At 41.1% G+C, this 13373-nt stretch overlaps 1 protein-coding gene across 1 annotated transcript; it reads right to left on the minus strand.

Annotated features, from left to right (window-relative positions):
- Positions 1-3463: 3463 nt before the first annotated feature.
- Positions 3464-10125, minus strand: pax6b (paired box 6b). Its single transcript, XM_079172814.1, has 8 exons — positions 10030-10125; positions 9471-9636; positions 6083-6241; positions 5695-5777; positions 5430-5580; positions 4736-4848; positions 4309-4450; positions 3464-3618 (listed from the first exon to the last, which is right to left on the minus strand). The coding sequence occupies exons 2-8, from the start codon at positions 9583-9585 to the stop codon at positions 3533-3535; spliced, it is 849 nt and encodes a 282-aa protein (XP_079028940.1). The 5' UTR covers positions 9586-9636; positions 10030-10125; the 3' UTR covers positions 3464-3532.
- Positions 10126-13373: the final 3248 nt, after the last annotated feature.

A 13373-nucleotide genomic window follows, 5' to 3' on the forward strand; every position in this document is an offset into this window, starting at 1 on the left:
CGGGTACCAGGAAATCTAAATTTAAGCCTCTGAACACAGTAACACAATAACTGGAGCTTCACAATCAGGTGGAGAATGTATTCTCTCCTGTTCAGTGGGATTGTTCTGATGAATGATTTATATGAGGCTTTTTTAGCTGCCCTCAAGAGTAAACAGTATACTGTACAACCGCTTTCTTTCATGTTGCTCAAATCTCAATAATGGTGTATACCATGTTATTGTGTTATGAGTTTTATAACAAATCATAAAGTATCTTAACGTGGAGGGGAAAAAACTGTAAATATTACATATAAGATATTTTCCTTTTTTGTCTGCATTGATCTTAATGTAATCTGCAACAATAGCACATAAGATGTACACTCACTTCACAGGACCTATTCCTGGACAGCCTCGCTCGGCCTTAAGCAAAGACGGGAATCTATGGGACCGAGCGTAGAGAACGTTCTTTCATACTTGTGTCTTTTGGCAGCTGCTGCTCATGTCCTATTGATTCCTTAAGCCATAGTTGTTTTCCTCCTGGAGCTTTAGCTGCGGCCTTATGTGTCCTATTATTAAACGGCCATCACGTTGCAGCACTATTCAAGTACACAACGTGCGACAGTTCATTTTTACCACACTCGATATCTCTCTGCCAATTTTGGTTTAATAAAGCAGACCCATCTTCGCAAATGAGGTTACCATATCTGTCAAATACAAAAGACACAAAGCTGGACAATTATGTATTGTATTTAAAATGATGAGGGAAATGTCCATTCATGTTTGCATAAAGCACACACTCACACACAGAGCTTAACCGCTGACACTAAATAGGAGAGTGTTAGCTTCTGTTCGCTGCTGTGGGAATTCAGATTTCCAGGTCAGAATTGTTGTCTCATTAAAAAAATAGATCAGAGAGCACAAAGTTCTCAGGAACTGTTCCAGAAACTTATATTGTTTAACTTGTTTTCCGAGTGAAAATGACATTTAAACCTTTCTATCCCAAAGCTGTGTATTATTTAGACTTCCACTAATTGCAGTCTTTCTTGCATTTTGAATCTCTCGTTCATTCTCTCTGTAATAATTAATGTTTCTCCTCTGCCTGTTCTCCCTGTCCCTCCCTAAGCTCTCAAAACAGTTTCCCTCCGTCTGTGTGATAACTCAGTGTGATAAAAGAAAAGAATCCTCTTAAAAATCAGATTAACTGCCAATCCTCGAAGTTCTAATTGGACTATTAAATATTGAGTGGGATGTGTAAATTCAATTAATCAGTTTAGCAAGATATTTGGTGCTGCTGCATGCTGTGTGAATGTTACCTGACCTCACTCTCTCCTGGACATCCTTTCCTTTTAGATGCTCTCTCTCTCTCTCTCTCTCTCTCTCTAACACACCCCCTCAAATCTACACACATACACACAGACACAACCCCCCCTGCTGAGGCAGCAAGTGAAGCAAAATAACTCACTCTGCCACACAATCGCTCCTTTGCCTCGCTCTAGGCACTGACTGCTTTATTCCATGACTCCCCCCCCCCCCCTCTCTCTCTCTTCCCTGCTCCCTCCTCTTCATTGGCTCTGTATTTTTTTTCATACCATCGTAACTCTACTACAACAAGAGCCAGTGATGGTGAATTGCTTGACCTTTCTCATTGTGCAGCGGTGTTGTGCTGTGTGGTCTGTGTCGACTTGGTTCAGCCCATACATCAAGAGAGGTTTGTTACTTTGGACACCTTTGTTTGGTGGGAATTAGAAGTGTTATGTGTGTATTGCCAGCTCTTGTAATAAATGCGTTGTCAGCATTTATATTTGTTTGAATATGCAGCTATGATGCATTATGTCAAAATGTTTGACTCTTTACTTGCTCAGTAAAGATTGACACTGTATGAGACACAGCATTGAAGAGGCAAAAAAGGTTTTCTTTAAGACACAATTTTACTGTACAAAATGTTTTATAGTTTTCACAAAATACATTTAGAAAGCTCCATTTTAAATAAAATTAAATTGAAATATTTAAGAGACAGCGTGTAGACGTTTTATCTCAGAAGCATTGCTCAGACGTAAACCCAGTGTGTCCATGTTCTACGTACACACTGAAAGAAAAATGCAAAACTCAAAAGATAATGACAGATGATGCTAGAAAAACCCTCCCATGGTCTTCAATTATAAATAAGGACTGCGGGGTTTGACTGCAGTCTTACGAACTCGAAGCCAATGTAATCGAACAGAACGTGTTTACAAAATGTTGCAACACAAGACTAATATCTTTAAAAAAAAACATTGTGTGCTAGATGAAATACAAAGGCTTTGGTCTGTTTTACAATCAACAATGATTAAATCTGATATGTACTTGTAAACAACTGCCAAACACTTAAGTTTAAAACTCTGTCAAGCAATGTTTAATCATAATTATAGGAATTAAATATTTCTAGTAGCACAATTTTTTTTGACCATAGGACACTATAATACAACTATACCTAAGAGACAAATTGTACCTGACCCTAAAGAAATGTATTTCATGATGCATGGAACATTTATAGAATATTCTCGGGGATATAAATGAAATCAACTTTTATTGGAGAAATCTTTCTGGAAGATTTCAAGGGAAGACAAGTACTTTACATTTTGACATAAACAAACTGGATTATATCGAAGACGCAGTCTACCATTTACAGACTACAGGTTTTCTTTTACACCTGTTTTCCACATGTAATGTTCTTCGTGGTAATCTAGAGTCAATCCAACCACCGAAGCAAGAGGTCCAAGTTGTGCCGCATGTCACGCTGTCTTTGCACACTTTGAGCTGTTGATAGTGATCCGTGTTTAATAAGCCGGCAAACGCAGGCCCACGTCAGAGGAGTCAAGACCACAGCCTCAGTGGGTGGATCGAGTTTGAGTTTCCTCTGCTAAATATCCATTCGTAAGAAATAAGACCAATAAATAGTTTTTTTTTTGACACAGTAAGAGTCTTCCCTCCAGCTTTTCGTCTTTAATGATATGCAACAGCGTCCAGAGACCATGCAAAGGCTGGTAGAAAGTCTCGATATAAGCAGATCAAAAGATAGTCATGGCAGAATCTCTCAGGTTCTCCTCTCTCAAACAAACGCAAGACCAACATGGTTTTCTAGCAGTCCATCTATCAGTACTTGATCTTGGTTTTTCATATTAACATACAAATGGCCATTTACTAACACACCAGAGAAAAAAGGAAACAATGACTGAAGTTGGAAATAGAAAAAAAACAGTTTTTGTTCCATAAAAATGTAACACCGGGCACTTTACAGAGGTCCATTTTCTTCTTCACTTTCCATCGTTGTTCTCTCTTCCAAGTCCTCGTTTGAATGTGCCTAGAGCTACAGAACAGCACACAGTCCCACTGGAAAAACAAAGCCCAGACGTCCCAAGGCTCTCCCAGAGTCTCTCTCTCTCTCTTTCTTTCCTCCTCTCCTCTCCACAACCCTCTCTTGCCTTCTTTACTCTTCTGTGCCGTGTATGTGTGAGGAGCACTGCCGGAGGGCGACGGTGGAGTGGGTGGTTATAGGGTGAAGTAGCTCTTCTCTCTACTGTAGTCTTGACCAGTACTGAGACATGTCAGGCTCGTTCCCTGGGACTTGGACAGGGACAGACACTCCAGGAGAGATGAGTCCTGCAGAGACAAAAAGAGAAGATGTCAGTAAAAAAAAAGTAAAATTAAAAAAGATCCCCAGACGTCCCCAAGCTAAATTAGATGAGTTGATGCACCATGCATAGTTAGTGTGACAGCTAACACTAGTTAGGCTCATAGCACAGAGCATTGTGCTTTAAACGCTTGCAAATAGGTAGCAGTGGAGCTGCAGTGAGTCACAATGCTCTGCACATGGTTGCACAGTAAAAGGCTTGCAAGCTCGATAAATTGAGGCTTTGGCAATGGCATTTAAACAGAACAGCAAATGAATCAAATTAATTAGCAATTTAGCACAGAGGAAATGTGGTTATGCATGATTAACTCTTCATGACTATAACCGGTATATACGGCTCTCAGTAAAAGCATCCTAATGGGGTGGAACTAAACTATGGGCTGGAGTAGTGGGGTTGACATGATGGCGTAGAGCGGCACTGAAATGAGCTTCATGCAACTGCAGAAGGAAAATGACATGGAATGCAGAGATATTGATCCGTTTAAACCAGTTTCTCAAATCGATGGAAAAAAAGAGGAAAGTTGCTGCAACAGATCATGAATCAAAGACGGCTGTAGTACCCCCTTATTTACAGGAAAGGTGGCAGATGTTTCAAAGAGTGCACTGTTTGTTATGATTAATTCCCAAGCATGTTGGTAAACAATGAACTGTCTGCCTACCTGTTGAGGTGGTACCAGAAGTGGTCATTGATTGGCTGTTCATATGTGCCTGCATATGAGGGGGCGTGTATGTGTCGTAGCTCCGCCCGTTCACAGGCGGACTGGTAGGCAGCATGCAGGAATAAGAGGAGGTCTGGCTGGGCTATAGATAGGGGAGAGAATGTTACATTAGCTGAGCCAACCATAGATGTAGTCTGGAATACTGTAAGGCAGATGTGGCTTGATTTAATTTAATGTATACGTTTTGGTTCTCTGAGAAAGCTAACCTTTAAGCTTTTTTTTTTTTGTTTGGCCAGGAAACACAATTTAAATTACTCATGGCGTGTTTGATTCCACTCTTACAATCACATCAATCATCATACAATATCACATAATAGGTATATCTTTAAACATGATTGACTATAGAGCATTGTGGTATTTTACTTACTTGCATAGGTAGAGTGTTTGCCATGGTGAAGCTGGGCATGGGGGGCAGCGCATTGTAGGTGTTTGCCAGAGCAGAGTCAGGTCTACCCAGCATTGACCCCGCGGTGAAAGACACTGTGAATGAAAGTGAAAATGTGTTTAAAAAACCCGCTAAAATCACAAACACAGTCATCCAATGCGATGGACCGTCTCATTAGCGCTAAGTAGTGCGCGCGCGAGGGGGACGCCTTAATTTGACAGGCGGATAGGCCCGGACACATACTATACAGCGTGTGTCTCAGGTGATTGACTTGTGAGCATGAGCTTCAGCTCTGCCGGTGTGCCCTCGTGCCTGATTCGGTAATTACGCAGATATAAGTCAGCTGAGAAGTTTTGCTCAATCATCCATCAAAAGGAAACCACCGGTGCTTCTTTAAGTGAACCAGAGCGCACTGCCTTTGAGGCCTTTTTTTCTCCTTTTTATATTAATCCGCAGGCTGTCGCATAATACTATTTAGTCATATTTAACATGGATCCTGTCTGACCCGAACCCATCGACACGTACATTTTTGTACGTACATTATAACAGTAATAATGCAATGTGGATATTAATGCATGCAGCACATTAGTTGACACATACTTTGATATCAAACTTTAATAGTATTTGAAGGGATGGGTGTATCCTCTAAGTACTATCCCAGCTGTGGTGGACCTACCCGGTGTAGTGGGTTGTGGCATGGCCTGGTAGACGCTGGTGCTAAAGCTGCTGCTGATGGGAATGTGACTGGAGGAGTTGTTGGCCTGCCGGCGCTGGTTCCGCAGCTTCTCCTCTCGCCTCCACTTTGCTCTTCTATTTGAGAACCATACCTGCAACGAAGGCTGCTTAGTTTTCCTTTCATTGTTGCTATTTTGAAAACGTTCACACCTCCGTTGTAAAATAATAATAATAATAATAATAATAAAAAAGTTCTGATCACTCACTTGTATTCTGGCTTCGGGCAGGTCAATTTTCGCCGCTAGTCTCTCTCGCGCGAAAACATCTGGATAATGAGTTCTTTCAAATTCTGTAATGAAAGAAACCGCACAACAACATTGTTAGTAAATAAGGAATACATTAGATCTAGGGTAATTTATTTTTTGCAGGGCTATTAGTTGAATATGTGTACGTCAAGAGCCTAGATCCAAAACTATGGACTATAAGCTCATTCGTTTTATTTCAGAATAAAACATTAAAGTGTCGCTATCCTAATATCTTCAGACAAACAGCAACGTGTGTATTTTTTTTTTTACAAATAACAATGATATTTTCTAAATAAATAAATAACAAATGGCGGATATGAATGTTTAAATGATTCACTGATTGCTCGACCTTTTTCCAGTGCTTCAATCTGCTCCTGTGTGAAGGACGTGCGGTTTCTCTGTAGTTTCCTCTTGAGCTGCAGTCGCATCTGTGTCTCCTCTGAATCCTCCCCATTCGAGCTGATGGAGTTTGTGTTTTCTCCTGCGCCTTCTTGTTGTTGGCAGCCATCTGCACAAAAAAAAAGCATATGATTGAAATATACATTCAATTAAGCTAATTGAATAATTAATTCTCGGGTCGCGTGTTGTATCGGCCTGCAGCTAATTGTACAGACCGCGGTGCAACATCATTAATTAAAGCCTCTATCATGGTTGATTAAATTCAAAATCAGAGGAATTATTGCAGTTGCTTCTCAATGTTGCCAGATTACAGACAACTGACTGCGTGAAAAATCAACAATATGAAAACGGCTTCATGGTTGAACTGTTTATAAAATATTGTGGGAAAAACAGGCTGGCGAGGGAAAGGCTCCGCGTACTTATCGCTTCCCAACAATGGCGTGTGTTCTCAAAAGGTTAAGAGAAATGTGACAAGATGTGGCGAGCCTCTTTTCAGAGCCTACGAAATGTATTAAAACCCCAAACTCTCTAGCCCCCTTTTTAAGGCAGAGCAATGCCTCAATGGTCGTTCCCATATGGGCGTTGGTATAGCCATTGAGGTGACCACCAACTTTTGAATAGGAGAAGACGCTTTTCAGAATGATACAATGCCTTCAGGAGTAAGGGAAACCATTAAACTATGGACACAGCCAGGGACGAGCAGTGAGCCCTCGGTGGGTGTAATATATGGGAGGGGGGCTATTGGAGGAGATGACAAAAGGATCCTCTCTCTCTGGAGGCGCACAAGCTATAGTACTTTGGCATTGTGCGCACGAGGATCCCAGTCAACAGAGCTTTGAGTCCAGTGTGTTAACCCTTATCCACTACCATCATTAATCACGTCCCCCGGCCAGCTACACGCCAGTCAGGATTTCTGTCTTCAATTGGAAACAAATGAGTGAGGAGAGAGCATGCAACCCCCTGAACAACCAAAATAAGGCCAATCTATTCACTGCCCCTTCAGTTGCAGGACGAGGCTTATCGACTAATGTCTGTCTTGTTGTTGGACATCATTATCACACCGAGAAGTTAATGCGAAAGTAAGCAGGGGTGCGTTGATAAGAGCGGTTTATGCAATATCTCACGGATGTTTGTCTGTAGCCACGGGTTGAACTCATGCAAGAGAGTTCTTTTGTATGCAGATTTTGTTTATGTTTTAACCAGATTAGCATGGATAGTTTTAGAGAGTAGTACCTTGCTCGTGGACACGAGGTTGGAACAGGTGCATAACGGCCTATTTTAAACCATGCATTAAGCTTCTGTGGCCTAAGCAAAACTGTGGGTTCCATGGATACCCACACATTTAAGTTAAGGTGTGCAAACTTTCTTTTTTTTCTGGTGTGAAAAATGCAGCAGTTAGATATTATGAAAATAATTTAAAAAAACAAACGTTTCCATCATGTGAGTTCAAGCAAGATGCAGGTTTTCTCACAAGCGATTTTTCATGCTTTGCAGTAGAACTGAAAACATATTTAGTGTGTCTAAATGTGAAAGTCTTGGTTCACTGGAGGAAAACCTGATGCGACATGTTTCTTGACAATTTCCCTCGCTACAAATAGACAAAAGTATTCTTCTATAGGCCAACAGTTTGTATCCACGCTATTTGTTTCTTCACTCTGGATAATCCATAAAAAGGAGTGAATGTGCAGCTATTATCCGTCTGCCAGACCCACTGACGCTAGGATGGGATTTGTTTTCTTTATAAAAGCGCTGGGAAATAAACTCATTCTTTAGTATCACGATGTCTCAGCCAGTCAGGCGGAAAAGCAGCAAAAAAGAGATACCGAACCAATTGCGGCACCTTTCAGCTGCTGAGGCTGGATCAAAACACTCTTGAGAAACCGCTTAGAACTGAAAGAGAAAGTGAGAGACTAAATCCTATAGACGGGATTTAGAGCCATATAGCCAGCGAATGAGAATGAGAAAGAGATAAAAGACAAAATCGGTAAGGAGTTTTTATTCGTTCCTCTTTGGATAGAGTTGTCTTCTTTTGGGGGCCCTGTCACTCTCCATGTAGCCGTTATAGCTGCTGACTCGGCTGTCAGATGGAAAACATATTTTCGTTCCCCTGAGACAACATGCTTTGCTTAGATAGCCATTGAATTAAAAAGATAGATAGATAACTCGTTATTAATAAAAATAATAATAGTTATTATTATTAACATTAATAATAATAATATTGTTTATTATTTGTTGTGGTGTCATAATTATTATAAATAATCATATTTATTAAGAATGATTAATAATTGATGGAACGTGCTATAACAGGCTGTACCAACAACAGTAAAAAAAAAACTAAATAAGTAGCATACTGTTAATGTACAATAATAACAACAACAATAATAAGCTTAATACTATTAATGATATTGTTAAATATTATTCCAAAATGAAGTTAATCCTTTCGCTGTTAATATGATCTGTTCCGCTTTGCTGCTTATTGACAACAGCCCCACGTGTCCAAATGGTCATCAAACAAATGCAAATTATAATTTGCAACGACTGAATTTCAGCACTTGTAGCTATTTCCCAATTCTGATGCGTATTACTCAAACTCAATGCTTTATCGTAAAAGTTGTTTCGTGAGTAGATATTAAAGGAGCACAGTAAACAGGTGGTGTTTCTAATAATAAAATGTGCTCAGTGTTCGGCCTGTAGTAGGCCGAAAGAAAACCTTCTGAAGTGGAACATTTCCACAGCAGCCTTACCATCTCCACACTCCTGCATGTTGCCATAATGAGAGACAAAGCCCTCTTTAATGAGCAATTACACGTAGTGCGGACCGTTCCCATAACCAATCATTGCGTGTGAAGGAAAACATTCCTTTGTACTAATATCCCCGCACACAGCTCCCCGGCTCTGCCTCCCCATCAGGAGGGGAGGAAAATGCAGGCTGTTGGGTGGACACCTCTGCTGAAAGGACAAGCCGCTGTCACGCACATCCATGTCTGGGACAGTGGAAGCATTCAGACTGCATGCATGACCTATGGCTTCCTCTAATCGACTAGTCTTAATTGGGGGTCTTGTTCAGGGCATCAAAGCATGCCAATACAATACCTTCCCGCAAACCGAATCGTGGACCGGAACCACTGGAATAGTAAACTGCAAAACTGTTCATATTCAAACGTGATCATTTATGGTAACCTCTGTGGAGTTCATATAAATGCTAACGCATCCATCTTCAAACACAAGTCAAATATTTTGAAACGTTACTGAGCCTCAGAAATCAGACCCACACCGCCCGTCTTTACAATGCATGCGTCAAGGTGTCTTTAATGCCACTGTGTGATAATGAGGCTCACCTTGGCTGGGCTGCCCTGGCACTGATGTTCCGGGGTACCAGCCGGGCCGGGTCCCCCAAGTTCCTGTCTGACCGTTGAGCATTCTCAGCTTGTCATACATGCCATCTGCGCCCATCTGTTGCTTTTCACTAGCCAGGTTGCGGAGGACTCTGTTTATCGATGACACCTGAATGACAAATTGTAAAGATAAAAGTAAAGATTAGATGGAGCACCGTATCAGTGTGTTTCCATATGCGGGTAAAAATATGTGGCACACACACACACACACACACACACACACACACACACACACACACACACACACACACACACACACATTATAATCATAATAAATGTGCACAGGAAGATGTTCCTGCGAAGCGCACAAATGGACAGCAAGCGCCTTCTAATTGACTGTATGTTTGGATGATCACACATGCAGTAATGCGCGCCCCACACTTTCTATTTAATAAGACTGAATGGTTGGTTGCCCATCTCCTTTTCCTCCACTGCATGAGAAAAAAAGTCATTTCATGTGGCAAATTAAATCATGCACATAACTTACAGTCAGTACACTTACACTGGGTATATTGTCGTTGGTGCAGACCCCATCCGACAGAAGTCTGTCACGGATCTCCCAAGCGAAGATAGACGGACACTCCCTCTTGTACTGCGCGATTTTCGCGACCACCTCTGGAGTGGCAACCCTGGGCTTGCTGCCGCCTATTGCTCTCGGTCTTATGGAGCCAGTTTCATAATACCGGCCCAGGATCTTGCTCACACAGCCGTTGGATACCTGTATAGAAAACAAAAGACACAATTCACATACATTATTTACGACTATTACCAGAATTTCTAAGATGGCGTCAAATAATTTTCACCTTTTCACTGTCCAGCACTTGGACTTCATCATGGGTCTATAAACACAAAAAATATGCCTTCAATGGTATATTAGGCATTATATGTATTCTTTATAAGAGCTGGCAGATTACTTTCCTTTTTGTCGGCCTTGTTACATTTCCAGTAAACGGAATGATGTAACTAGTAAATAATAATTTTACTGACTTAACTTAAATACTATCTTAAATTGCAACATTTAGGCTGCAGGGAAAATGGATTTTACGGGAACACCATACCGTTATGTCTTTCATATTTTGCTTAATTTTCTTTTGGGAAAAAAATCAGTTTGCATCCATTAAAAACAAATTCAGTTTGAAAACAGTTTTCTGTTCAAAAGGGAGTGTGGTTGTCACCTGCAGTATCCTGGAGATGTCGCAGGGTCGAGCACCACTGTGAGCGAGTTCAACTATTTTCTGCCTGGTGGAATCCGGCAGCGGTCTACCATTAACAAACACACCACCAAGCTGGTTTACGCCACTGTGACCTACATGGAGACAAAGGCATCACAGTCATCACATCGTAAAATAACTCTCATTAAAACATATGTCATAAAGCAAATTAGTTTCTTTTAATGGAGAGGAGAATGGGAATGGAATAAGCGCTCAGGATAGCAGAGTTAAAGATTAAATATGAAGACAGCATACAGAAGTGCAGACGGTTTATAACAGCTCACTTAAAAAAAATAACAGTCATGTGGTTAAATAAAGTATTTAAAATCGAAGCGCACTGATAAAACAATAGTTGTAATAAATGTTTAAACCGCTCGGTACATTCCGCTATGAAGACAATCATTGCGCAGTTATTCAGTAACACATGCAGAACATGGATTAAACGACAATAGCCTCACATCAACCAAAACATCTCAATACAGCTTTTTTTTCAATTATAAATTAACAACTCAGTCGGTCTTTTGCCCCGAAAAAACTAAACCAACCTTTTATCAAACCGGCAAACGTCGGTATTAAAACAGTCGCACCGTTATCCATCCCTTCATGTACAGCTGCGCATCACCAACACCAGCACCTCACTCAAAAACTATCTAATAACTAATAATAACCAGCAGCACTGACAATCACAGAAAATACTAGACTTGTAATAATGTGTTAAATTAGCTTCCATTCAAAGGCATCGCTTTCTGGAAAGTGACTTTAAATCGAGAAGTTCTTTCTCCGGTAGTCCTTCTAAACACACAGTAATTACGCATAAATAAGACAGACACCACATAGTAATCTAGCTCTAAAACAGCATTTTTATGATTGGCTATTGTCTAAAAAAAGATTGCTTTTTGAAAATGCTTCCTAAATGATGCTATGGTATTTCTCTAAAGCACAGAATAAACCGGCAAACCTGAAGCAAAATGGGAGAGCTGACTCCCCGGAGTGCCTGAGCTGCTCTCTGTTTCTCCGCTCCCTTCCCCTGCGCTGCCGCCCGGTACATTGACTCCGGGAGCAGAGGCTCCTTAGCAATAAATAAGCTCCAAATATAGAAGAGGGGGAAAATATGATGAGCCTGCCTGACATTTGTCTTTAAAATAAAGCTAGCTGCACGTCAAGTTTGAGCTTAATTTCTGGAAATAGGCGGAAGTCGCCTCGGATCATGCATGGGAGGCTAATTGAAAAGATCAGTTAGAGCACTTGTGGCAGGCATGTCACTTTATGACACCGCTCTGCTTTTGAAAATCGCATCGTCACGACAAATAGTAGCATGATAAAACGACCCTTTCTGTCTGCATTTGGATATCACTCAGGCAAAATTGGACGCTACTCGTTTACCCTCCGAGGGAGACTTCGTTTTAAGGTGGCCAGGGGCTACGCGCGGTCACAGAAACGAGGGCGCGCCTGGATTCTTAACATATTAAAAGTGACATGCAGTTCTCCCCCCCCCCCCCCCCCTTGTTTGTATTTGACAACAAATGCTCACAGCCACTGCATTCCCGTTGTGTGCAGTCGGTAGGCGTCTTTGCTCTGAAATATGTCACAGGACTCTGCTTTAAACTGCAGACTTAATTGTATAAAAATGATCAAAAGGGGCCTGTGTATAGCTGAGTGAAAATAAACCTGTTTAAATGAGTAACATATCCCCTTAGGCCGCTATGTAATAATCTTCCAGCGTGGATTTGATTGATAGTAAATCCATTATCATCCCTCTTGCTCTTTGGTAATTCCAGGATTAAGTGGAATTAATAGACTTCTTACGTTGAAATTGGCCTATCCGCATTTAGCAGTCCTGCTCTGCGGGTTCTCCAGAGCTGCTCCGTCACCTCTGATTTATAGCTATCATATAAATCCTCTGGATCGATAAACCAGTCAGATAAGGACATCACATAAAAATCAAACTCTCCTAAGGTTAAGTCTTAATCATGGCACAATTCCCTCAAGTGCCCAGAGTCGATCTCGCCCGCTGGCGCTGATTATGCGCCTTGTATTCTATTGCAAGTCGACTAATAGGAAAACATATGGTGTCAATTTGGACGCTCCCCACCATATACACCCAGGAGTTATTAGCACAAAAGCCATCGAGGCCGTCGCGACCTTTAGACAACCCAAAGGGCCGGGCCCAATGATATCTCCTCGGCAATTCGCACCAGACATCACACGCCAAGCCAGGGGAGCATCCCATTATCATCAATCCGCTGCAAAGCAGGAGCACTGGGTATTGTACATGGCTTTGATAAGGCCCCATCATCTCTATAATGAAACACTGGCAAGCAAAAATAAAATACAAATAAACAACAACAACAAATATCTGTAGCTATAAATAAGACGCTAATGCAGCGGTTTGTAAAAGTATTTTTTTTTTTTTTCATCACAGGTCACTTTAATTATAAATCACATCTCTCCTCACATCAAACAATCCAACTGTCATTGTGTCCAACATTGGATTCAAACATTTTTTTTTTTTACTAATGCGCACAGAATACAGCACAGACACGTCATCAAGGTATTTGGAGAATAATAAAATAAAATCATCCCACACACCTTCATCACAGATGTCATACACCTCTTGTCCAGCAGCAAGAGAGAA

The sequence above is a fragment of the Pholis gunnellus genome (assembly GCF_910591455.1).
Source record: "Pholis gunnellus genome assembly, chromosome: 1".
NCBI classification, from domain to species: Eukaryota; Metazoa; Chordata; class Actinopteri; order Perciformes; family Pholidae; genus Pholis; species Pholis gunnellus.